Source organism: Zea mays, chromosome 8 (assembly GCF_902167145.1).
Source record: "Zea mays cultivar B73 chromosome 8, Zm-B73-REFERENCE-NAM-5.0, whole genome shotgun sequence".
Taxonomy (NCBI): Eukaryota; Viridiplantae; Streptophyta; class Magnoliopsida; order Poales; family Poaceae; genus Zea; species Zea mays.
The window spans coordinates 149849721-149875595 of record NC_050103.1 but is presented as its reverse complement, the minus strand read 5'-3'; the positions used below and the strand labels follow the sequence as shown (position 1 = coordinate 149875595).

At 51.9% G+C, this 25875-nt stretch overlaps 2 protein-coding genes across 6 annotated transcripts; both read right to left on the bottom strand.

The window, feature by feature from the left end:
- Positions 1–11590: 11590 nt before the first annotated feature.
- Positions 11591–12765, bottom strand: LOC103636108 (uncharacterized). Of its 2 annotated transcripts, XM_020542567.3 has the most exons (2): positions 12288–12765; positions 11591–12198 (listed from the first exon to the last, which is right to left on the bottom strand). In XM_020542567.3, the coding sequence occupies exon 2, from the start codon at positions 12171–12173 to the stop codon at positions 11874–11876; it is 300 nt and encodes a 99-aa protein (XP_020398156.1). In that variant the 5' UTR covers positions 12174–12198; positions 12288–12765; the 3' UTR covers positions 11591–11873. The 2 variants fall into 2 exon arrangements, with proteins under 2 accessions (XP_020398156.1, XP_008656691.1); XM_008658469.4 differs by having other exon boundaries at positions 11591–12732.
- Positions 12766–16382: 3617 nt separating this feature from the next.
- LOC100279300 (putative protein kinase superfamily protein) lies at positions 16383–21277 on the bottom strand. 4 transcript variants are annotated; one of them, XM_008656566.4, is made up of 9 exons: positions 20656–21277; positions 20501–20554; positions 19399–20176; positions 19188–19292; positions 18020–18142; positions 17752–17922; positions 17524–17653; positions 16976–17185; positions 16383–16893 (listed from the first exon to the last, which is right to left on the bottom strand). In XM_008656566.4, the coding sequence occupies exons 3-9, from the start codon at positions 20064–20066 to the stop codon at positions 16762–16764; spliced, it is 1539 nt and encodes a 512-aa protein (XP_008654788.1). In that variant the 5' UTR covers positions 20067–20176; positions 20501–20554; positions 20656–21277; the 3' UTR covers positions 16383–16761. The 4 variants fall into 4 exon arrangements, with proteins under 4 accessions (XP_008654788.1, XP_035817308.1, XP_008654790.1 ...); XM_035961415.1 differs by having other exon boundaries at positions 20311–20554; positions 20656–21217; XM_008656568.3 differs by having other exon boundaries at positions 16385–16893; positions 20952–21255.
- Between the last annotated feature and the right edge of the window lie 4598 nt (positions 21278–25875).

Below are 25875 nucleotides of genomic sequence, written 5' to 3'. Positions count from 1 at the left end.
CGCCGCGGACTTAGACAACGTGGGGCTGATCGACGGCGGGCGTCGTCACCTCCAGCGTGTCGGAGTCGTCGGCCGGGCTTCCGGCGGCCCCTCCTGCCGGAGGGCGACCGCCGCGCCGCGTGCACGGGAGGACCACCCACGATGCCGCGCGCCGTTAGGGCAGCGTTCGTGTTCTGGGGTGGTCCTGCTTTTGCACTGGGACGGCGCCCTCGCGCAGAGGCCGGTGCCCCACTTGTCCGGGAGGATTTGAGTGGGGATCTGCCGGGGGGCTGGTGTCCCCTGCCATCGGCGCCGAGGCGGAGGCGGCTCGAGAAGTCCTCGTCGCCGACGGGATCACTGCCACCACCCGCGCCCCGGGCCATCGCGCCGGCGTACTTGTCCTCGCCCCTCGAGCGTCGGCGGGGGCGAGGGCAAGATCGCAGCAACGCTGGTCCACTGTCGCCGTAGTCAGAACGGGCGGCGGCGAGCCGCTCGTTAGTCTTCTGTTGCTCCGCAGGCCTTCCCCATGGAGTGGGGTCGTTCGTACCTGCGGAGGGGGAACCGGAGTTCCGTTTGTAATGGCATCTCGAATGCCGGGGAGTTTGTTCATTGCGGCTGTCGGGGCCTGAACATGTATGTAATTTCGGCACGGAGCCGTGTTTTTTCCTCATTTTCGAGCACTAAGTCTCGTCTGTTGATTATCTGAACCGCTTTACCGAGCATGAGTCGCCCCGTGTCAAGGTGTCGAGTGAGGTATCCGTATCCCGGAGGCGTAGGAATCCCTCGGCCCGATCGGCCTTGTTGTCTGGGGCTCCTCTAGCTTAGTTAAAGAGACCCCTCGGCCGCCCTTCGATGAGCCGAGGCCAGGGGTAGCGATATCAGTATGAACAGAGGCGGAGTTGGCTCGAGAATGGGAACCTGGTTGGCCGGAGCCTAGCCGTGTTGTCCGTCAGCGAAGCCGACGCCAAAGTCGATCAGCCGAGGCCTCGGGTCGGGCGCAGCCGAGGCCTCGGGTCGGGCTGGCGCCCTTGGAGGCCAGTTGGCCGAGGCCCCAGGGGTAACCGGCCGAGCCGCCTGCTCGGGCCGGATTCCCGGAGGAGTTCCTGGACCGCGTCGCCGTCCGAGGCCTGGTCGGACTTTGCTGAAGACGTCGTCGATGCCGAGGGTGCTACGGCTCCCTTCAGCGTGAAGACCCGAGCCTGCAGGATCAGATCGTCTTGTAGCGTGTGCCTTCTGCGGCCGCCGAGGCCAGAAAACACACCCTCGCCGTGCTCGCGAAGCTGCGTCTTTTTCCCTCTTGTTTCGAGCATCTGGACTCTGTCGGTAACAGGGATGTTTGTGTGAGCGAGAGTTGCTTCTCGCGGAAGGGACGAGTGAGGTATCCGTATCCCAGAGGCGTGGGAATCCCTCGGCTCGGTCGGCCTTGCCGCTTACGCGTACTTTCACCCGTTCATGAGGCCCTGTCCTCGACTTAGTCGAGAAAGCTTGAAGGACTGCTTCGGCAGGAGAGCTTCCGAACGTGAAGACTTGTTCGGTCCACGGAGTCGCTTTATCCGAGCGCGAGTTACTTATCACAGAAGGTGATGAGTGAGGTATCCGTATCCCGGAGGCGTAGGAGTCCCTCGGCTCGGTCAGCCTTGGCTGCTTACGTGTACTCCGTCGTTTCCAGGATCCGCTTTCCGAAGTAGTCAAGAAGCACGAAAGTAATCCTGCTAAAAAGAGATCCTTTTTCGAGGAAAAATTCGACGCAGAGGGGGTCTCCCCCCCTTTTAGCCCCCGAGGGAGGGTCGGGCTTTGCCGAGGCTAGGCCGACCCTTCCTTGATGACTAAACTTTGCGTAGGTGCGAGGTATATGAACAACTTCGAAACATCTTAAGGGTAGAAGCGACGTAGCTGTTTGATGTTCCAAGCGTTGCCGTAGATCTCGCCTTGATTGTTGGCCAGCTTGTACGTTCCGGGCTTCAGAACTTTGGCGATGACGAATGGCCCTTCCCAGGGGGGCGTGAGCTTGTGCCTCCCTCGGGCGTCTTGCCGCAGCCGAAGCACCAGATCGCCCACCTGGAGGTCTCGGGACCGGACCCCTCGGGCGTGGTAGCGTCGCAGGGACTGCTGGTACCGCGCCGAGTGTAGTAAGGCCCTGTCCCGAGCCTCCTCCAGCTGGTCCAGCGATTCTTCTCGGCTAGCTTGGTTGCTTTGATCGGTGTAGGCCTTCGTCCTCGGGGAGCCGTATTCCAGGTCAGTGGGCAAGATAGCTTCAGCCCCGTAGACCAGGAAAAACGACGTGAAACCCGTGGCACGACTCGGCGTCGTCCTTAGGCTCCAGACCACCGAGGGGAGTTCCTTCATCCACCGCTTGCCGAACTTGTTGAGGTCGTTGTAGATCCGAGGCTTGAGCCCTTGTAGAATCATGCCGTTGGCACGCTCTACTTGCCCATTCGACATGGGATGAGCCACGGCGGCCCAGTCCACCCGGATATGGTGATCCTCGCAAAAATCCAAGAATTTTTTGCCGGTGAACTGGGTGCCGTTGTCGGTGATGATGGAGTTCGGGACCCCGAAGCGATGGATGATGTTGGTGAAGAACGCCACCGCCTGCTCGGACCTGATGCTGTTCAGAGGTCGGACCTCGATCCACTTGGAGAATTTGTCGATGGCGACCAGCAGGTGCGTGTAGCCCCCGGGCGCCTTCTGCAAGGGACCGACGAGGTCCAGACCCCATACAGCGAAGGGCCAGGTGATGGGTATCGTCTGCAGAGCCTGAGCGGGCAGGTGGGTCTGCTTCGCATAGAATTGGCACCCTTCGCAGGTGCGGACAATTCTAGTGGCGTCAGCCACCGCCGTTGGCCAGTAGAAGCCTTGCCGGAAAGCATTCCCGACAAGGGCTCGGGGCGCCGCGTGGTGGCCGCAAGCCCCCGAGTGTATTTCTTGCAGCAGTTCCCGACCTTCGGCGATGGAGATGCATCGCTGGAGGATGCCCGAGGGGCTGCGATGGTAGAGCTCCTCTTCATCGCCCAGCAAGACGAACGACTTGGCGCGTCGCGCTACCCGCCGAGCCTCGACTTGGTCGGGGGGTAGCTCTCCTCGACGGAGATATTGCAGGTACGGGGCCTGCCAATCTCGATCAGGCGTGGCCCCGCTCTGCTCTTCCTCGATGTCCAGTGCCTCGCCCTCGGGGGCCGAGGGTACCTCGGGCTGTGCCGAGGGTGCCTCGGGCTGAGCCGAGGGTACCTCGGGCTCGGGCGCGTCGTCGATCTTGACAGAGGGTTGATGCAGATCTCGGGAGAAGACGTCCGGGGGGACCGTCGTTCGCCCCGAGGCTATTTTAGCCAGCTCGTCTGCGGTTTCGTTGTAGCGCCGAGCGATGTGGTTGAGCTCGAGCCCGAAGAACTTGTCTTCCAGGCGCCGAACCTCGTCGCAGTAGGCCTCCATCTTCGGGTCGCGGCAGTGGGAGTTCTTCATGACTTGGTCGATGACGAGCTGCGAATCGCCGCGGGCGTCGAGGCGTCTGACCCCTAGCTCGATGGCGATCCGCAACCCGTTGACCAGAGCTTCGTACTCGGCCACATTGTTGGACGCCGGGAAATGGAGGCGCAGCACGTAGCGCAGGTGCTTTCCAAGGGGCGAGATGAAGAGCAGGCCTGCGCCGGCTCCTGTCTTCATCAGCGACCCGTCGAAAAACATGGTCCAGAGCTCCGGTTGGATCGGAGCCGTCGGCAACTGGGTGTCAACCCATTCGGCCACGAAGTCCGCCAACACCTGGGACTTGATGGCCTTCCGAGGGGCGAACGAGATCGTTTCGCCCATGATTTCCACCGCCCACTTTGCGATCCTGCCCGAGGCCTCTCGGCACTGGATGATCTCCCCCAGGGGGAAGGATGACACCACAGTTACCGGATGAGACTCGAAGTAGTGTCGCAGCTTCCGCCTTGTCAGGATCACAGCATATAGCAGCTTTTGAACTTGTGGGTAGCGGATCTTGGTCTCGGACAGCACTTCGCTGACGAAGTAGACCGGCCTCTGAACGGGCAATGCATGCCCTTCCTCTTGCCTCTCGACCACAATCGCGGCGCTAACCACCTGAGTGGTCGCGGCGACGTAGACCAAGAGGGCTTCTCCATCCGCCGGGGGCACCAAGACAGGCGCCTTCGTAAGGAGCGCCTTCAGGTTGCCGAGGGCTTCCTCGGCCTCAGGGGTCCAAGCGAAACACTCGGCCTTCCTTAAGAGGCGGTACAGAGGCAGACCTCTTTCGCCGAGGCGTGAGATGAAGCGGCTCAGGGCCGCGAGGCATCCCATGACCCTCTGTACACCTTTTAAGTCCTTGATGGGCCCCATGCTGGTGATGGCCGCGATCTTCTCCGGGTTGGCTTCAATGCCTCGCTCGGAGACGATGAACCCTAGGAGCATGCCTCGGGGCACCCCGAAGACACACTTCTCAGGATTGAGCTTGACTCCTTTCGCCTTGAGACATCGGAATGTCACTTCAAGGTCGGAGAGGAGGTCGGGAGCCTTCCTTGTCTTGACTACGATGTCATCGACGTAGGCCTCGACCGTGCGACCGATGTGTTGGCCGAACACATGGTTCATGCACCGCTGGTACGTCGCGCCCGCATTCCTCAAACCGAACGGCATGGTGACATAGCAGTACATGCCGAACGGCGTGATGAAAGAAGTCGCGAGCTGGTCGGACTCTTTCATCCGGATCTGGTGATACCCTGAGTAGGCATCGAGGAAGGACAGGGTTTCGCACCCAGCGGTGGAATCCACGATTTGATCGATGCGAGGTAGAGGGTAGGGAACCTTCGGACATGCTTTGTTGAGACCAGTGTAGTCTACACACATCCGCCATTTCCCCCCTTTCTTCCTCACAAGCACAGGGTTGGCAAGCCATTCGGGATGGAATACCTCTTTGATGAACCCTGCTGCCATTAGCTTGTGGATCTCTTCGCCAATCACTCTGCGCTTCTCCTCGTCGAATCGGCGCAGAGACTGCCTGACGGGTCGGGCTCCGGCCCGAATATCCAGCGAGTGCTCGGCGACATCCCTCGGTATGCCGGGCATGTCCGAGGGACTCCACGCAAAGACGTCGGCGTTTGCGCGGAGAAAGTCGACGAGCACTGCTTCCTATTTGGGGTCGAGCCCGGAACCGATCCGGATCTGCTTGGTGGTGTCGCCACTGGGGTCAAGAGGGACGGCCTTAACCGTCTCTGCTGGCTCGAAGTTGCCGGCATGGCGCTTCACGTCTGGCACCTCCTTGGAGAGGTTCTCCAGGTCGGCGATGAGGGCCTCGGACTCGGCGAGGGCCTCGGCGTACTCCACGCACTCCACGTCGCATTCGAACGCGTGTTTGTACATGGGGCCGATGGTGATGACCCCGTTGGGGCCCGGCATCTTGAGCTTCAGGTAGGTGTAGTTGGGGACGGCCATGAACTTCGCGTAGCATGGCCTCCCTAGTACGGCGTGGTAGGTTCCTCGGAACCCGACCACCTCGAACGTCAGGGTCTCCCTTCGGAAGTTGGAGGGTGTCCCGAAGCAGACGGGGAGGTCGAGTCGCCCGAGGGGCTGGACGCGCTTCCCAGGGATGATCCCGTGGAAGGGCGCAGCGCCTGCTCGGACGGAGGACAGATCGACGCGCAGGAGCTTGAGGGTCTCGGCGTAGATGATGTTGAGGCAGCTGCCCCCATCCATCAGGACCTTGGTGAGCCTGACATTGCCGACAACGGGGTCGACGACGAGCGGGTATTTCCCCGGGCTCGGCACATGGTCGGGGTGGTTGGCCTGGTCGAAGGTGATGGGCTTGTCGGACCAGTCTAGGTAGACTGGCGCCGCCACCTTCACCGAGCAGACCTCCCGGCGCTCTTGCTTGCGATGCCGAGCCGAGGCATTCGCCGCATGCCCTCCATAGATCATGAAGCAGTCGCGGACCTCGGGGAACTCTCCTGCTTGGTGATCTTCGTTCTTGTCGTCGTTGCGGGCCCTGCCACCCTCGGCGGGTGGCCCGGCCCTGTGGAAGTGACGCCGAAGCATAACGCACTCCTCGAGGGTGTGCTTGACGGGCCCCTGATGGTAGGGGCACGGCTCCTTGAGCATCTTGTCGAAGAGGTTTGCACCTCCGGGGGGCTTCCGAGGGTTCTTGTACTCGGCGGCGGCGACAAGGTCCGCGTCAGCGGCGTCGCGTTTCGATTGCGACTTCTTCTTGCCTTTCTTCTTGGCGCCGCGCGGAGCAGACGCGTCGGGAGCCTCTTCCGATGGGCGGCCCTGGGGCTGCTTGTCCTTTCGGAAGATAGCCTCGACCGCCTCCTGGCCAGAGGCGAACTTGGTGGCGATGTCCATCAGCTCGCTCGCCCTGGTGGGGGTCTTGCGACCCAGCTTGCTCACCAGGTCGCGGCAAGTGGTGCCGGCGAGGAACGCGCCGATGACATCCGAGTCGGTGATGTTGGGCAGCTCGGTGCGCTGCTTCGAGAATCGCCGGATGTAGTCCCGGAGCGACTCCCCCGGCTGTTGCCGGCAGCTTCGAAGGTCCAGGAATTCCCGGGGCGCACGTATGTGCCCTGGAAATTGCCAGCGAAGGCTTGGACCAAGTCGTCCCAGTTGGAGATCTGCCCCGGAGGCAGGTGCTCCAACCAGGCGCGAGCAGTGTCGGAGAGGAACAGGGGGAGGTTACGGATGATGAGGTTGTCGTCGTCCGTCCCACCCAGTTGGCAGGCAAGGCGGTAGTCCGCGAGCCACAGTTCCGGTCTCGTTTCCCCCGAGTACTTCGTGATAGTAGTCGGGGGTCGGAACCAGGTCGGGAATGGCGCCCGTCGGATGGCCCGACTGAAGGCCTGCGGACCGGGTGGTTCGGGCGAGGGACTCCGATCCTCCCCGCTGTCGTAGCGCCCCCCACGCCTGGGGTGGTAGCCTCGGCGCACCCTTTCGTCGAGGTGGGCCCGACGGTCGCGTCGATGGTGCTCGTTGCCGAGGTGGCCCGGGGCCGCAGGCGCGGTGTTGCGCGTGCGCCCGGTGTAGACCGAGGCTTCCCGCATGAATCGGGAAGTCGCGGCGTGAGGTTCCGAGGGATATCCCTGCCTTCGGGAGGCAGTGCTCTCGGCCCGTCGGGCCGCAGCGCCTTCCAGGAGATTCTTGAGCTCTCCCTGGATTCGCCGACCCTCGGTGGTTGATGGCTCCGGCATCGCGCGGAGGAGCATCGCTGCGGCTGCCAGGTTCTGACCAACCCCGCTGGATGCGGGCGGCGGCCTGACCCTGACATCGTTGGCGACGCGGTGCTGGAGACCTTGGGGCAGGTGACGTATTTCTCCGGGCAGGGGTTGGCCCGCCCATACCTGCCCGACGTCCCGACGGATCGGCTCAAGCGCTCCTGTTCCCTCGTTGAGCCCGGCCTGCGCCTCGCGGACTTGCTCGAGTTGTGGGTCGTAACCCCCCGCCGGAGCGGGGACCACAGCTAACTCCCGTGGGATGTCGGCGCGAGGCACCGACCTAGGAAGATCACCGTCCTCCGGCATGCCGAGATGGTTGCCTTTGGAGGGATCCCCTAGCTCGATGTGGAAACATTCGCGGCTTGGGCCGCAGCTCTCGTCGCCAAGGCTGCGGCTTCCGTCGGAACAGTCGGATAGGCAGTAGTTACATGCGGTCATGAAGTCCCGCATGGCACTGGGGTTGCCAAGTCCGGAGAAATCCCAACAGACGCTGGGATCGTCATCTTCCTCGGACCCAGAGGGCCCGTAGGTCGAGACGTCCGTCAGCCGGTCCCAAGGCGACCGCATACGAAACCCCAGTGGGGTTGCACTCGCCTCAATGAGAGCGCCCGCCAAAGCGAGGTCGTTTGGCGGGTTGAGGCCGAGTCGAAATGACGTAAGATGGGAGTTAGTCGGTACCTTTTGGTCGACGAGGAGCGACGTAGTCACATCGGGGACTGGTTGCACCGTCATCTCAGGTACGAGGGCGACGTCCTGCAGGCTTTCCGCGAGCGCGCCGGCGTCGTCTTCTTGCTCGGGGTCAACGTGTCGCGGGGGGACGGCGCTTGCCTTCGTCTTGAACGCGAGGTCGACGTCCGGCGTGCCTTCCGTCGGGGCGTCGGGGGCGTCGATTCGCTCGACGACCAACGAAGCGCGGCCTCCCGCTTGGCCTTGATGGCCCCGCCTCCTCCTCCGTTGGCGGGGGAGAGAACGGAGCGAGCTCGAATGTTGCTCTTCCACCACGCGGGGAAGATGTCGTCGATTCCACCGCCGGCGGGCGGGTTGTCGGCCGCCATTGTCGTTGTCGCGCGGCGGTGGAAGAAGTAACATGTCGTAGCTGCCGTCGAAGGACATGAACTCAAGAGTCCCGAAACGAAGCACCGCCCCGGGCCGGAGAGGTTGCTGGAGACTGCCCATCTGGAGCTTGACGGGGAGCTGTTCGTCAGCACGCAGCAGGCCCCTACCTGGCGCGCCAACTGTCGGCGTTTCGAGACAGGGGGGTCCCAAAGCCGACGAGTGAGTGTGCTGCGTGCCCCAGCCCAGATGGGTCGAGCGCGTGGGCGAGCGCGAAGGGGGGAGAGGCGAGGTGGCCGGAGTCGAGCGTGAGAGAGGTGGAAGTCCCGCGGCCTTCGTGTTCGTCCCGCGCCCAGGTCGGGTGCGCTTGCAGTAGGGGGGTTACAAGCGTCCACGCGGGTGAGGGAAGCGAGTGGCCCCAAGAGAGCGCCTGTCCCGTCCTCGGTCCCGCGCGGCCAACCTTCTCTAAGAAGGCCCTGGTCCTCCCTTTTATAGTCATAAGGAGAGGATCCAGGTGTACAATGGGGGGTGTAGCAGAGTGCTACGTGTCTAGCGGAGAGAGAGCTAGCGCCCTAGGTACATGCCAATGTGGCAGCCGGAGAGGTCATGGCACCTTGCTGGCGTGATGTCATGGCTGTCGGAGGTGCGACGGAGCCTGGCGGAGGGACAGCTGTTGGAGTGGTCGAATCCTTGCTGACGTCGCCCTGCTTCCGTAAGAGAGCTGGGGGTCGCCGTCGTCACAGAGCTTGTGGAGCGCCATCATTGCCCATCCGGCGGAGCTGGCCGGATGGGACGCCGGTCTTGTTCTCCGTGACCCGAGTCGATTCGGGGTAGGACGATGATGGCGCTCCCTGTTGATGTGGCGGGTCTGTGCCCTAGGCAGGGTGACGTGGGGGCTCCTCCGAAGCCGAGGTTGAGTCTGTCTTCTGTTGCCGAGGCCGAGTCCGAGCCATGGGGTCGGGCGAGGCAGAGGTCGTTCGGCCGAGGCCAGGGCGGAGTCCGAGCCCTGGGGTCGGGCGAGGCGGAGTTTCGTCGTCTTCCGGGTCTTAGCCCGAGTCCGAGCCCTGGGGTCGGGCGGAGCGGAGTTTTGTCGTCTTCCGGGTCTTAGCCCGAGTCCGAGCCCTGGGGTCAGGCGGAGCGGAGTTCGCCGTCTTCCGGGTCTTAGCCCGAGTCCGAGCCCTGGGGTCGGGCGGAGCGGAGTTCGCCGTCTTCCGGGTCTTAGCCCGAGTCCGAGCCCTGGGGTCGGGCGGAGCGGAGTTCGCCGTCTTCCGGGTCTTAGCCCGAGTCCGAGCCCTGGGGTCGGGCGGAGCGGAGTTCGCCGTCTTCCGGGTCTTAGCCCGAGTCCGAGCCCTGGGGTCGGGCAGAGCGGAGTTCGCTGTGGCGCCTTTGGCAAGGCCTGACTGCCTGTCAGACTCACTCTGTCGAGTGGCACCGCAGTCAGAGTGGCGCAGGCGGCGCTGTCCTTCTGTCAGACTGGTCAGTGGAGCGGTGGAGTGACGGCGGTCACTTCGGCTCTGCCGGGGGGGCGCGTGTCAGGATAAAGGTGTCAGGCCACCTTTGCGTTAAATGCTCCTGCAACTTGGTCAGTCGGTGTGGCGATTTAGTCAGGGTTGCTTCTGAGCGAAGCCAAGGCCTCGGGCGAGCCGGTGATGTGTCCGCCGTAAAAAAAGGGGGGCCTCGGGCGAGACGGAAGTCTCGCGAGGTCGGCTGCCCTTGGCCGAGGCTAGGCTCGGGTGAAGCGTGATCGAGTCACTCGTGTGGACTGATCTCTGACTTAATCGTACCCATCAGGCCTTTGCAGCTTTATGCTGATGGGGGTTACCAGCTGAGAATTAGGCGTCTTGATGGTACCCCTAATTATGGTCCCCGACACTAGTGCAATTTATCCTATAGAACCATACCATTCAGTTTGTAAGTGTTGGACTGAGTCGAGTCATACTTGGGGACTTGGGGTGGAATAGACATGTGAGTTGTTCACAGAGCGAGCAACTAAGAGAAATAACAAACAAATAAAGAGTAAGTACAGTAGCGGTTCTCTTGGTATGTTGTGTTACTTGGGTTTCCGAGCTTAGAAGACAATAAAAACGGGTCATGTGACAATATTGGTCCATGCAAAACCGTCTAAAATCCGGTTTACTCAAACCACAAATCGGTTGCCGGTGTAGCGTGCCATGTTGGAGCACACTAATGGAAGTATGGGCCTAAGTGATAGAACATGTAAAATTTGGAGGATTAAGTGGCATAACTTGCCAAATTGATAGACTCAAGTGACTTCAACGTGGCACACTACGTTGCCACCAGACGTTACATGACCCGTTTTTCTTATTTTTTTTCAAGTTCAAAGACCAAATGACACAGCGCGCGTCAGATTCAAGGGCTGCAACTGCATTTTACTCGCAGACAAACCCCATCCAAAACGAGAGCCAGAAGAACAACAAAACAGAAGCATCGCATACATCATTCCATTCTTACTCTGAGAAAGCACTCGGCAGAAGGGAACAACCAAGGGCAACCAACCTGTTGGACACCAAAATGAGCGGACTGTTCGGCCTTTGGGCCCAGACGGTCCGCGTGTCCCGAGATTAGATTAACTTGGATGTTTATCCTTATCTCGTGCGTGGTTATCCATCTAATCACGTGGGAGTTTGTTGGCTATCTCTTAGGAAAAGGGTCCAGACCTCCTCCCCTATAAATATAAAAGGGTACGGCCGATTTAGAACTCCCGAACACATTCCAATCAAACCAATTACCTTATTTACTTTTCCTTCCCTAGGAGTAGATGTAGCATAGTCCTAGTTGTAGTCTTTCACATATTCACATCCATCCCTATTCGACTCTACGTCGTCTAGATCCGTCTTTGGTGGTCTGCCGATCCCAAGACAACCTTAGGATCTCACCCCTCTCGGGGGCAAGATCTAGTTGTCCGTCCAAGACCTCTTCCTCAAATTGATCTCTTGATTCCTAGGCGGCTCCACGTCGTCTAGGGACGCCCCCGGGTGATCTATCGACCTAGAGCACCTTAAGATTTTTTTCCCCCAGGGGACGAGATCTAGATTCCAGCAAGGAGGAGGAAGACGACCCTGTCGCCAGGTCGCGGACCGTCCGGCCCTAGGGCGCGGACTGTCCGGCCGTCAGGCAGGGAACCCTAGCCTCGCGCCAGGTCGCGGACCGTCTGGCCCTGCGCCGCGGACCGTCCGCGCCTGACCAGAGAACACCGACGCCGGTTCGTATTGAGTGATTGGCGCCCCAAAAAGGCACCAACACAACCCCAATTGCTGCAAGTCCAGTAGTATCTGCGCCATTATCGATCCCTTCTTCAGCGGGATACGGATGAGCACTGTCGAGTGTGGGCATAGAGAAGGATGGAGACAAGTGGCACTCGTCTGGCATATAGTAGCACAGCTCCTTGCCTTGCGAAAAGGGCAGGGTCTCCCATGTCTAACGGGATGGGGAATAAAAACAGACAGTTCGCAAGGTTGCACTATACACATTTTGTCCAGAACACAAGAAGAACACGTTACTTACAGCTTGTGGTGTTGGAAATCGAAAGAGGCACTGGAGATATGGCCAGAAGAAAAAGAATGCAAACAATCGAGAGAATCAGAGGCATCGTTCCCTCAGGCTGAGGGCGAGTTTTTTTTCCCCTCCTCACAGCCTGAAGCCGAAGCGCACGAAGAAGAAGCAGAGCTGCGCGACCACCACCACGGACTCCACGAGCCACAGCAGGTGGTACGCCGCGCGCTGGAACAGCGCCGCCAGCACGTTCCCGCGCGGCTTCCTCCACCGCAGCGCCGACGGGAGCGCGGCCGCCAGGAGCTTCCGCCGCGGCGACGACTGCGCCGGCGCCGACGCCGACGCACTGCCGCCGACGCCGCCGCTGTTGTCACCGCTCCCTGTAGCGGCCGCGGCCGCGGCCGTCTTCCTCCTCGGCGCCATCCGCTTCCGCATCCACTCCCGCACCTTGCTCTTGATCCTGCTGCCCGCGCCCGCCATCACAACGCAAAACGATCAGGTCGGGTCTCAAGAACTCAAGCTGCTGCCAAGTGCCACCTCAACACGTACGTGCGCTGCCTTTATTTGCCTTTGCCTTGCCTTGAGCTGTCTCGGAAATAAATCGCACGGTCTCCGGCTCTCGTCGCCCGAGCCTTTTATCCTGCGACGCCACGCGGTTCGCGGAGTTTGACGTTGCCGCCACCCTCGCCGTGGCGCGTTCTTTCGCTCGGGTTTCCTCCCCCCAGGTAGTCCATGGACGGAGTTGGGGACCGGGCACAAAAAATACTCACAAATCACGAGAGATATATAGAGAGAGAGGGGCTTGACGATTCAAAGTCAAACTGGGCCTTGGTCAACTGGGTCAGGTAAGTAGCTAGTATTAGCTGCTTTTGCTTGGAAGATTCTGGTCTCGGAAGCGAGTTGGCGTGCTGATTGTGGATTGGTAGGCAGGCAGGCAGGCAGACACGATGGCTTGGGGAAGGGGGTGTACAAGGCAACGGATTCCGATGGTTAACGACTACAGTCTAGAAAATTAAAAATATTCCCGTTCCGTTAGGTTTATTAATAACCGTATTATCATTGCTCGATAGTGATAGGTCAAACTTCGCCCCGCCAGCTCAGGCTGCAGACCGGTTCGTCATCTCTGATGCGAATGCGATGCTACTCGCGAAGTCGTAATGCGTTTCTCTGATAGCCAGGGCTGATGCTTACTGTATTCGGGTACAGGCTACCGACCAGAAACGTTTTTTCCATTTTTATGTCTCCACTTGTTGTATCTACTTCTGGAAGCACATGTACTCCCTACTACCTAGCAGGGCCCTGTAGAACACCGCCAGAACGTGGACATTCTTCGGGTTGATTTACATTTTTTTCCTTGCATCTTCAAATTCTGATTTCTTCCATCGCTTTGGAGTGAAGGTCTCAAAGGTCTATGTTAACAAAGATCAAATATCATTGTCTAGACATGTTGTCAGAAAAAAGAGTGTATATCAAAGTCAAAGCATAAGAAAGTACATCTTTAAATTATGGAACAAAGTTGTTGTTTGTTTCGGCTTTTTTTTCCTAGCTTCTTGCCGACATAAGCTGTTGTGGACTATCAAACGTCCAACTTTCTAGCCCGTTTCTGTGAGAAACGTTTTGGTGAAAACCGTCCAAAATCAACGTGAACACACAATATCGATCGAGTCATCGTCATAGTAGGAATCTGTCGCTTTTTAGGTCATAAACCCTATATATCCCTTCATTTTTCTCCGCAAATAATTCCCACGATATTCAGATCCCCCCACAACCATTATCAGAAAAGCTTGTCAGAAAACGCTAAAACAAACAACCTTATGTATTCCATCACTCAAAAGTTCTTACAATACCAAAGTAAATTAAAATGTTTCTCCTCTATCATCTACTTCTAAGATCTGAAGTGACTCGATCATTGAGTCTATCTTGCATACGTGACATTAATTCATTGGTTGTTTCATTAGCCTTTCGCATTCAATCACTCACTTATAGGACTGCTCCTTTAATTCCTATACTTACTCCATGTGTTCTTCCGACGCACAAGTAAATCATCATTTCCCCCATCCCCCCTTCCACACGGGGGCAAAGGATGTGATGAAAATGTATCATGATTTATATTCACACATTGAAAATGATGAACTTCGAGAGTATTGATTGGTTAAAGTAGCATTTTATGTATTCTTCCCTCTTAAGCCTTTAGAGGGAAGGATGTTTCTTAAACTAATTGGTGTTGCTCTATTATTGTTCTTAGAATTTCGACAGGTACCCAATATTTGACGCCCACTGTCTAGTAAACTCATCAATGACCATAATCATGCCTCCACAAAGGTAGAAAATTCTTAGCACAATCGATTATGCTAACAATTCTAAAGAAAAGATTACACTGAAGTCACCAATCATATCAAATCTAGCAATAGGAGAAGGGAAAAGCTCTGGAGCTCTTGGTTGACCAAGATGATATCGATAAAGAAATTGAGGGGTTGAAAGCCATTCAAAGGAACATGGAAATCTAGAAGTGGAAGCTGCTTTGGGCTGCTCAATTTTGAAGGGAGTAGACAAAGCCTCTAAAGAGCTCTATCGCACAAGAAGGGAAGAAGGCCTAGAACAAATACAAGAGCAAGGAAAATGCCTCAACACAAGCACCTTCATCCAAGAAGAATAGTAGGGCTAAGCTAGATTCATCTATGATAGTACATCTTAACTTTCAAGGGATTTGCAAGCAGCTTCCTAGCCTGCTGCGTACAAGCACCCCAGCTTCCTTTATATGATATACAGTTTGGCCCGAAGTAGTTTCTCATGATTTATAAAGCAACAATTAAATCCTTTCGGCGAGAACACGGCATTGTTGGCCAATTCATTCACTATGGTCGCAAGGGGCATAACTTAGACCTAATATTCATCCCTTCATCTGGGGACAATCAATACATGGGAGCAAATCAAGAGCCAACTAATTACAAGATTCCAAGACTTCCAAGCAAAACCAGTGATGGCACAAATCATTGTTTCAATGCTCCCAAGATGTAGATGAATCTCTCCAAAAAATAATTCGAGCGGATTGTCCGCCATTCATGGTCGGACGGTCCGCACATAGACCACTTATCATTCGGCTAAAAACTTCGGACGGTCCGTAGAGTAAGGACACAAAAACACACTGTCCCTGCCCAAACTCAATTCAGCTTATGCGAACGGTCCGGTCTATAGGCCCGGACGGTCCACGAAGGGAGACAGAGACAGACTGCCAGCTGACTTCTCTGGTAGAGTCGCGGACGGTCCGGCCTTCTGGCCCGGACGGTCCGGCGACCACAGAAAAAATGTTTTTGCGCTAGTTCAAAAGAATTTGTATTTTGAAATCCGAAGAGTTGTTAGCCCTCATGCAAATGCTACCGTTTATGCTCTACGAGGCACTAAGTTTTACACTAATCAGGTTCATTGACCCCTCTTAATAGTACGACTGTCTATCCTATTAATCCAGACAATTTCTTCTCTAAACACCTGCTGACCGGCAAAAACAAAATCATATGTTTTACCTTTGCCTTCACTTGATCCACAATCAATGGTTATAAGTCCCAAAGACTTTACTGTTTCCTGTGGTCCAATCATGTATTCTTATTTCTCCAAGAATTGTTAGTCCACAATCAGTTGTCATTAATTACCAAAACACCACTTAGGGGCCTAGATGATTCACACCGGCTCGGCTCGCGGGGAGCACGCACACGGGAGGATGTGGACCCGATCGGCTAGGGCACGCGCGGGGGAGGCTGGTTCAGTCCAATAGGCGTGCTGGGTTGGGTCCAGGTTGGTCCATCACCCTAGGTGATGAATAGATCTTATATATATTTGTGTGTGGGGGGGGGTACACGGGTTCGTGACACGAATACGAGTTTTCATACACACGAGAAAAAACCTGTTAGGTTGAGAATCAAACCTGCACCTTTGCCTGCGGGTATAAGCTCACACCCAAACATGCACCCTATTAGGTTTTTACCCATAGGCACACATATAAAATGTGTCAGGATGGCGTGAAGACGATGGGGAGAGGTTTAAGAGAAGCTATCTCGAAGACCCACTTACGCATAAGAAAAGCTAGTTACTTGATTGAAAGCTTAGCCTTTGCAAGGGTATCCTTACGAGGGCTCCAACAGGGACTAAAAGAAAACGTGAGCTTAATACCTTGTTAAAGATATCAAAGTCATCGACGAAAGTTTACATCATTCTTTTAATTTAGTTTCTATAACTTATTTATTATTTACCTAGTTTACTTGTTTAGTTTTATGTTTTAGCCTACTAGACTAGTGATAGAATTAATTCTTTTACGGTAGAGACATCAACGCACCTAGTACAACCTTGATATATTACTTTCTTGATATGTTTTGACTAGGTAAAAATTAGATATCTTAATGAGAAGTAGATTTTTAAGCTGTCTAATTAGTCCCTCCTTTAAACATCGGTGTCCCTTCAATTGAAGAAAAAATAGCGCTGAAATAAGCGAGTACCCAAAACAAAAAGTAGATATAATTTTGTGTAGCATTGCTAGAGACGCTCTGAGCGGCCAAAAAACAACATGTGCCAACTCAGCGAGAATCAGCGTATGTTGCCAAACCTTTCGCCAACGAACTCATGGGATAAGGTAGAGCAGGCCGCAGGTAAACATATGAAAAACAATGACAAGCAGTATCGCTAAGACCACAAGTCCACAACCTCATGTTCAGCATTTCATCAGGGAGAAGTGAAACTGATTTAAGAAGGCAACAATGCAAGAAATAAAAGAACCGAACAAATGTTAAACACCCAAACCAAGAGGAATTCCTCAGGCACCAACATATACCTATACAAATAAGAGGAGACCAGGAGGTTCCTCATCCAAGAATGCTTCTACTGCACCTGAAAACTAAAGCCTAATACTTAGGCAGTAATACCTGGGCCTGCCTTGCCTCTGTCACCTACCAGCATCCCCTATCAGGACAGCAATCACCTTGGTGATTAACATCGTTTCTGAGACAGTTCCTGATATAGCTTAGATTTCCAGGCCTCATGGTTGAGATCTGTCAGATATAGAGCTTCCAGTCCTTTCTACCTTCTTTCCAAACTCCGCAGAGTTGGAACCCTCTGCAATGGACTCAATATCCATGCTTCCAGTGCGACTTCTACGATTTCTCCGATCCTTTTTGCAAGAGAACATATACGTTAAACAGACATCTTTACTTACAGTATACATCAAGGTAGTTTTTCTTTTCAATCCTTACCTCCCGGTATGGTACTTCTTCTGACTCAAGCATCCTAACAACCTGGCCCATCTTAGGTCTCTTTTCAGAGTCAGGATCAACACACCTCAGTGCCACCAAAAGAGCCCGCTTGAGAGCCCGGATACTGGGTCTAGCCTCTAAGCTTGGATCAGCCACTTCCTCTGCCCTCCGATTGGCCACCATTGTTTTAAGCCATTCAACAAGATTGACCTGACGAAAGGGTGGGTTATCATCTAGACAAAAATGTGTCCACAATTTGCGAAAGCATAAAAATATTTACTGTTTTCATTGGACAACAAAAGCTAAGGATGTAAAACTGATGGAAATGTTCATAACTAAATTAGAAGAGAGATCCAGTTTAATGTTGTTGTGTTGTCAATTGTGACACTGTCACACTGGTCCTGGTTATAAAAATGCCACTATAACAAATAAAATGATGTAAAATTCAAATGGATAAAATTGGATTTGGATACAACAAAAGACAATGAATAAAAATAAATAAACAACAAAAGACAATCAATAAAAGTAAACAAACTCCAACTTTATACCTCATTGGAAGATCGGCTGTAGTCAACAGGATTCCTTCCTGTCACAGTTTCTAACAAGAGAACGCCAAAACTGTAAACGTCACTCTTTTCATTTAACATTCCAGTATTAGCATATTCAGGTGCAACATATCTGAAGCAAGAAAAATGGATGAGGAAAGTTAAACTCTATAAGTCATTGTAAAGACACAAAGCAAATGAGCAGGTATGGGTTAGAAAAAAGAATAATACCCAAATGTTCCCATCACTCTAGTAGTAATGTGGCTTTTGTCTGATCCCAAAAGTTTAGCCAATCCAAAGTCAGATACTTTGCCATTAAATTCATCATCAATCAATATGTTGCTTGATTTTATATCTCGATGTACAACTTTTGGCTCAATAGCTTCATGAAGGTAAGCAAGCCTGCAACCATCATAATTAGAAAAATAAGAACCAATTTTATACAGCTAAAAACACAGGAAACTATGTAGGTAACTTACAGATTAAGATTGAAACTTACGCTTTTGCAGTGCCTGTTACAACCTTCATGCGATTTTCCCAGCTAAAAACACCACGCTGATGCATAGCTCCATGAAGCCACTGCTCTAAATTACCATTGTTCACGAACTCATATACTAGCATCCTATTAAAAAGGAATGCAGTTGTAGCATTTACATGACATATAAGGGGGTAAAATCAGAAACTTTCTACAGGAGTTATGCAAGCTTTTGCCAAAAGGGCAAACGATTACAAGTAACACAAAGAAAAGACTTTGTATTATTGTGGAGTTGTACACTAAAAATACGTGTCATCTGAGAAGGTTTTAAATAGCAGGCTATGGCATTTAGCAGCGGCCTTCCACAAGAGCTATAGAAAGCTATAGCGGGATATAGTGGAAGCTATTTCATTTAGCCGGATGATAGAAATCATGAAAATTTTTTATTGAATTTTCAGCAAAAGCATTTAAGTAAGGAAAATTTAATTAACTCAAATACATGCACAAGGTTCTAGGAGAACATGTTTCCACATCCATTACTTAACACTAACAGTAGTTAATCAATTAACATATTCATGACCATGATCAACATGCATATCATTCAGCATTCTGTATTAAAAAATTCAATAACTATTCAGTGGTTAATGACATCATTTATTAAGAATATGAAGACTGCATAGCTTATAGTGCTCTAGAGCAAGGAATGCTTATTTGGCTCGATTATGATTGACAGTACTAAAAATATTTCGTGGGTAAGCCGAACAGCAGCGTTTTGCAGAGGTAAAATGGTTGCAGAACAATTGGCAATATCATAACAATAGACCCTATGAAAAATCTATAGCGGTGCTATAGCAGGCTATTTAGAATCACTGCACTTTTGGCCGTTGGTAGAAGCCGTACTAAAATTCAATGGGTGATCAATCAACTCGATTCCATTCAGTAGAAAAAAATGTACAATAACAAAAGAAGCATTGTTGAAAACTTAGCTGTTAGTTCATATAAACAGAAAATGTAGAACTTCTGCTAAACCATTTACATGGTAGTTGTTAATATTCGATTTTGAATAGTCCAACTCCTTACAAGGTTTAACTTAATATTCAGGTTACCATACTTTTAGGAATTCTTACCTAATTGCACACGTCACTGAAAGAAATGGTTGAACAAGCTATTCATGCCTTTCAGTAGAACATACCTGTTTACGCCCTCAACACAATATCCCAACAGCCGAACCAAATTCTTATGTCGGACATGGCCAATAGCCTCAACTTCCACTCTGAATTCTTTTTCTGCCTGCCCCCTACAAACCCAGCGATAATATGATCACAGTTAAGTATCCTAGTTCGACCAGAACAAACAAATTACAAAGATCAAAGTGATAGACAGAGATCACAAGGTGAGCTTACATGTTGTTAAAGATCTTTTTTATTGCGACTTCAGTTCCATTCACCAGACGTCCACGGTACACAACTCCATAACCACCCTCCCCGAGCACATTCTCCTTAGAGAAGCGGTTGGTAGCAAGTTCAAGGTCACGCTGAGTAAACCAGTGACCCCAACCAAGATGCGAGAACTCCGGAAGGCCAACCAAGGGCGAAGCTGACACGAACGCCGCAGGAGAGTTGGGTTTCCTCCGAGGTCCTGAGCTCCCATCCTCACCGGAGTGCATGCTGCCAGTGCCAGCACGGTCAGCATTGCAAACCGAGCTCCCCTGGCTCATGTTGTCATGATCCGAGGACTTGCTGAGTGCCAGGTGCCCCACAGCCGCCCCGGCCGGCTCCCGGTTCGCGTACTTGTCCGGCGGCGGCAAGCTCGGCTGCTCGCGCTCATGCATTGTCTGTGCCAGGCTGCGCCCGCCGACCCGGTCGATGGGGATCTCCTTGGAGTAGATGGGGATCTGCGTCTGCCTCAGGCTGTCCATGGTTCTCTTGGTCCTCAGGCGGGACGCCACCCAAATGCAGATCATCAGCAGGATTGCCACGAGAAGCGCGACCACGCCGATGGCAATCCAGACCCACAGCGTCAGGCCAAGAACCGTCCTCTCCATCTCCGAGCTCAAATCGCCGGAACCCATGATGCCGTCAGGCTCGAACTTATCCAGTCGATCTTGTGGGTGTCAGCTGTATATTATCAGCACGGATCCTCTAATGCACATCAGCAGCACGTGCAGATGAAGTCTTCTCCCTGCAGAACGCGAGCCAAGCAGTTAAAACGTCATGTTCGAGGCAAAAAAAAATCAGTGGATAAACAAATGGAGACTTCGCCGCTCCTGCAAATCAAGAGATCAAGACAAACTACGAACGCTCTCTGTTCCTTACAAGCGCCACAGCCAGAGAGATTAGATGTGGCCCAAGATTGTGCCCCTCTCCTTTCATCGATGCATACAGGATGCTGAATTCTACAGCCAGGGGAAAGGGGAAAAGGTCCCCAAGTCCTCTCGTGACCCCAATCCCATCAGGATACCGACGCTCGATAGAATAAAACGAGAGGACAGTTTAAAGCATGAACCTCTTTCTGCAGCGAGGACCGGCCTTCCTTCCACTCATCCCACAAGCAAAGAACCTGAAACAGGAAAAAAGAACCCCGCGGAGCTGAGAGACCGAATCATCGTGCACTTCCCCCCAGTCCCAGCTAGAAACTCTGAATCAGGACAGAGATAGTACCAGCAAGGCCAAGGCAGCAACCTCGCGCGGCGCGGGGATAGACAGCAGAAAAAGCGAGGGAGAGAGAGAAAAAGAAAGAGAGAGGAGAGAGAGAGGTCGGAGACTGCGGGAGGGAAGAGGAAGGTAGTGATGTATAGCAGGTGGTGGCATTAATGGCTGGACCAGCGAGGAGTGAAGGATGGAGGGGTGCGAAACAAAAGAGAAACGGGTGGGGGCGCAAGGAAGGCGGCAGTCAAACAGAGAAATGGCTGGCGCGGGTACGAGTGGACTGTAAAGTAAAAGCGGTGAAAACTGACCGGAGGAAGATCGACGACGACGACGACGAAAGAGGTGCGCAAAGGAGAGAGAAGAGTTTCGCGCGCGCGTCTCGTGGTCTGCTGACAGAGCAGAAGAGTAGAATAGTTAACTGAGGGGAGGGCGCATCAGCATGACACCAGCGAGGCGTTTGGATCAGACTCTGGGAGCGGGCAGCGAGCAGAGCAGAGCAGTAGCTTTTGCCACGCCGCCACCCGCCACCATTCCCGGCCTCGACCTCGGCCAACCCGCTTCGCCTCGTCTCAGCAATTCTGCGCTGCGGCTGGTTTCGTTGTTGTCTTCCGCAATTTTTTTAATTGGCCAGGTCGGATGGTTCTTGGTTGCAAGCCGGGTCACAGCTGTCGCCGCTCATCGAATTCCCCCGGGCTTCCGCGGATCCTCTGCGGTCGGCGATTCGATGCCTCGACGTGGGTGACTGCCTGACTGGATAGATGTCTAGGAATCTGCGCACATGTTGGGTTTGGTCCCAAGCCATCCATCAGTCACCTGCCAGATTAGGCCAACCAGGGTCCACTACTCCACTATTTGACCCGTCAAACCACGACGCCGAAAAGATTTTCGCAGCGAATTCAAACGGTCATATGCATGCTACGTTCTATTACAACTACGTTTAGTTTGTTTGGATCATTTTTTAGTACTTTCTCGGTATTTTTTTTATGTATCAGCATTTTTTTACTTATGTTTTAAAATAGAGGACTGCACGGGTACAAGATAGGCCAAGCAACTTCGAAAGGTTTTTTTATATAGTTACCGATTTATACAAAATAGAGATTTTATTAAGAAACATAATCTAACAATCTCTTTGATTAGATCTTTAAATATAAATTCCCTATGTGAAGGGTATAATACATCATGTACCAGAAAGACATTGATAGAGGAGATGCTCATTCGTGGTTCCGACTCGGACCCCGTCAATGGACTCGGAGACAGATTCCGAACGGACTCCTCCACATGATAGTATGAGATCTACATCTCAGAATGTACAATTAAATATATCACATTCCAGATCAAAGCTTTGTTGTGGGCGACTTGGTGTTGCACAAGATTTTGAGAGAAATTATGTTTGGGTTTTGGTGCCACCTCCTTCTAATTGGCATCCCATAGGTATCAAATGGGTTTTCAAAAACAAACAAAGTAATGATGTGTTGGTAGTGAGAAACAAGATGATGTTGGATTCTCAAGGGTATTGCCAAAAATAGGGAATAGATTATGAGGAAACATTTGCCCCGGTTGCCCGTTTAGAAACCATTAGGATCCTTCTTACTTTTGTTGCTTCGAAGGGTTTTAAACTTTTTCAAATGGGTGTCAAAAGTGCTTTTTTAAAATGGGTATATAGAGGAAGAGGTGTATGTGAGGCAACCCCCTGGTTTTGAGAGTGCCAAGTTTCCAAACCATGTGTTTAAATAGCAAAAAGCTTCGTATGGTTTGAAACAATCTCCTAGAGCCTGGTATGAGCGTTTGAAATCTTTTCTGCTTCCAAAGGGTTTTTAAAATGGTCTTTATGGATAAAACTCTTTTTCTCCTCAAACATGGTAGTGACACCCTTTTAGTCTAGATTTATGTGGATGATATCATCTTTGGTGGTTCTTCTCATGCTCTTATGTCCAGATTTTCAGATCTTATGAGCATGGAGTTTGAGATGAACATGATGGGTGAGTTGAACTTCTTTCTTGGGCTGCAAATCAAGCAGACCCAAGATGAGACCTATGTGCATCAAGGCAAGTATACAAAGAACGTCCTAAAAAAGTTCAACATGGGTGAGGATAAGCCTCTTTTGACGCCTATGTTCACCACGGCGACGCTTGATGCCGATGAGGACGACGAGCCCGTGGACCAGAAGGAGTAAAGGAGCATGATTGGCTCTCTCTTGTACTTGACTACGACGAGGTCGGACATACACGTCGCAGTGTGTCTGTACGCTCGTTTCCAGGCATTCCCACTCACATCTCACAGACAGGCTATGAAGCAGATTATGAGGTACATGCTTTTCACTCCTGAGTTTGGTATGTGGTACTCCTCTTCGTCTGTTATGTCTTTGTGCGGTTACTCTAATGCTGATTTTGCATGTTGACGTTTGGAGCTCAAGCCTACTTCTAGGACTTGTCAATTTTTGAGACTTCATTAGTTTCCTGGTCTTCGCGCAAGCAGACTAGCTGAGAGCACCTAGAGGGAGGGGTGAATAGGTGATCCTGTAAAATTCAACACTAAATAGTCACAAAACTTGGTTATAGAAATATTAGTGCGACTAAGTAGTTGAGAAGCGAATTCTTGTGGACAACACAATCATAGAAAGATCAACACAAGACACGCGATTTTTATCCCGTGGTTCGGCCAAGTAACACTTGCCTACTTCCACGTTGTGGTGTCCCAATGGACGAGGGTTGCACTCAACCCTTTCAAGTGATCCGATGATCAACTTTAATACCACGGTTTTTCCTTTAGATGATTATTCCCGTTTGCGAGGAATCTCAACAAGATTGGAGTCTCTCGCCCTTACAACAAAGATCACAATGAAAGCACGAAGTAAGGTTGGGACGAGCAACACACACAAGACACAAATTCGTAGCACAACTACGCACACAAGTCACCAATTGAGCTCAAAACACAACGCACGGAGTTCACAACTCAAATGGAGCTCAAGTCACTATCTCAAAGAATCGAATGCGTGAAGTTGGAATCTTGGAGTCTTAGAATGTTTCTTGTAAGCTTGTGTAGCTCCTCCATGCACCTAGGGGTCCCTTTTATAGCCCCAAGGCAGTTAGGAGCCGTTGGAGTCCAACAAGGAAGGTCATCCTTGCCTTCTGTCGAGTGGCGCACCGGACAGTCCGGTGCGCCACCGGACAGTCACTGTAGATGGTCCGGTGCTGATCTCCTTCCTTTTCTGGCGCAGACGATCGTTGCAGCTCCGGGCCAGTTGGTGCACCGGACACTGTCCGGTGCACACCGGACAGTCCGGTGCCCCCTGCCGATCATTGGCGCGGGCCACGTGTCGCCCGTGGATTGCGCGACCGACCGTTGCGCTGGCGACCGTTGGCTCACCGGACAGTCCGGTGAATTATAGCCGTACGCCGCTGAACTTTTCCTGAGAGCGGCCTTTTCACCGGAGTCCAGCCTGGCGCACCGGACAGTCCGGTGTGCTAGACTGAGCTGAACTTCGGCTGCACACAGCCAGTCTTTTGCAATCCTTTTCTTTTCTTCTTTTCTCCGTTTCTAACACTTAGATAACTTCATTACTATACAAAAATCAAATACTAAGTCTAGAAACATACCTTGTTATATGATTTGCACTTTTTGCAATCTTTGGCACGTTAGGACTTAAAGAATATGTGTTGGTCACTTAATCACCAAAACATTATAGAATTGGCCCAAAGGCACATTTTCCTTTCACTAGCGTGGCTCGGTCTACCATTTAGGTTGAATATGTTGCTGCCGCTAGCTGTTGCTCGCAGTTGTTATTGATAATGTCTACTTTATAGGATTTTGGCTTGGATTTTCATCATGTGTCTCTGCTTTGCAATAACACGAGTGCCATAAGTATTGCCAAGAATCATGTGCTGCATTCGAGGACCAAGCACATTCATGTTCGCTTTCACTTTATTCGTGACCATTCTGAGAAAGGCAACATCAATGGTTTCAAGTCGCTCAACTAGCTAGTCGAGACACCTGGGCGACCAGGCGACTAATCGCGATTAGTCGACGACGGGTCCTAGTCGACTTAGTCGTCCCTACTGGTCCTTCTGCATATTTACAGGTACAAGACCTATATATAATTATATATATGTGTAATAATATAATATTGATATATATATATATGCATAGCATATAGCAATATAGCATATAGGAGGCAATATCAAAGTAACCAAATTACCAAACAAAACAGATATGAATACTAGAACAGTAGAACTGGACAGTGGAGAGTGGACAATTCAGATTTCAGAACATCATAGAAATTATGAACACTAGAATTATTAGGCACTCAGATATTCAGATCACATTTCAGAATTAAGCATTGTAGTTCATATGCTAGGCCACCATAAGCTCCCCACCAAAGAACTAAAAAGGCAGGTTTGTTAGTTCATTAGCAAACACCAAATAACTAAATATAGTGTGACTGAAATACAAAAAGAACTTACTAGGATTTTTTTTCTTTCTCTATCTCTTATTGCTCCTTGCTTTGAGAAGCACTCACCTTCAGACCTCTCATAGTCATCCGCTTGCTTGCTAATTTGTTTGCTCATCATCATCATTGATCATCTTCCACATGGATCTAAGTCTAGCAGCTTGTCTCCTATCTTTACCCCTTAAAGCAAAGAACTTGCTCGGATTCAAGAATAGGGCTGCTCCATACAGTTTTTGCTCCATTTGATTTTCCCATCGTCTTTTAAAGCATGATAATACATCTGCTTGTAATCTTGGCTTATCTTTCAATGACTCCTTTATGGTGGCTTTTACAACATCCATTGTTGCCATGATTTCTGGGGCTGCTGGTGTCTCATCTCCATCAGCAATCCTTAGAGCAATGAGGAGTGGTTGTGAAGCCCTTAGACAATTTCCCACTTTTTACCAAAATGGCATAGAAAGCACAATTCTTGTGATTTGCCTCCCTTCTTCAGTGTTGGAAAACTTAGTTAGGTGCCACTCATCACTGACAAATATACTCTTTAGACCATTCCTATGCCTAAGCATGCTCACCAATGTCAGAAATGAGGTAGCAAATCGAGTCACACCTGGCCTAACAAGATCACCACCTAGCTTCTCTCTCATTAGGTTGTGAATTCTACCGTGCTTATAGATGAACATCGACACTTTCTTAGCCATATTGATGCAGCTATTGAAGTCCTTGATCTTTCCAATGTCCTCTAATAGCAAATCGAAACAATGGGCAGCACAAGGTGTCCAAAACAA

Excerpts from the sequence above, each read along its gene's own strand:
- LOC103636108 (XM_008658469.4), bottom strand. The coding sequence starts at position 12,218 with ATGGCGGGCGCGGGCAGCAGGATCAAGAGCAAGGTGCGGGAGTGGATG.
- LOC100279300 (XM_008656566.4), bottom strand. The coding sequence starts at position 20,066 with ATGGGTTCCGGCGATTTGAGCTCGGAGATGGAGAGGACGGTTCTTGGC. Across the intron at positions 17,654-17,751 it reads AGAGTGATGGGAACATTTGG|ATATGTTGCACCTGAATATG; the intron begins GTATTATTCTTT and ends TTCTTGCTTCAG. Across the intron at positions 17,186-17,523 it reads ACAGCCGATCTTCCAATGAG|GTCAATCTTGTTGAATGGCT; the intron begins GTATAAAGTTGG and ends CCCTTTCGTCAG.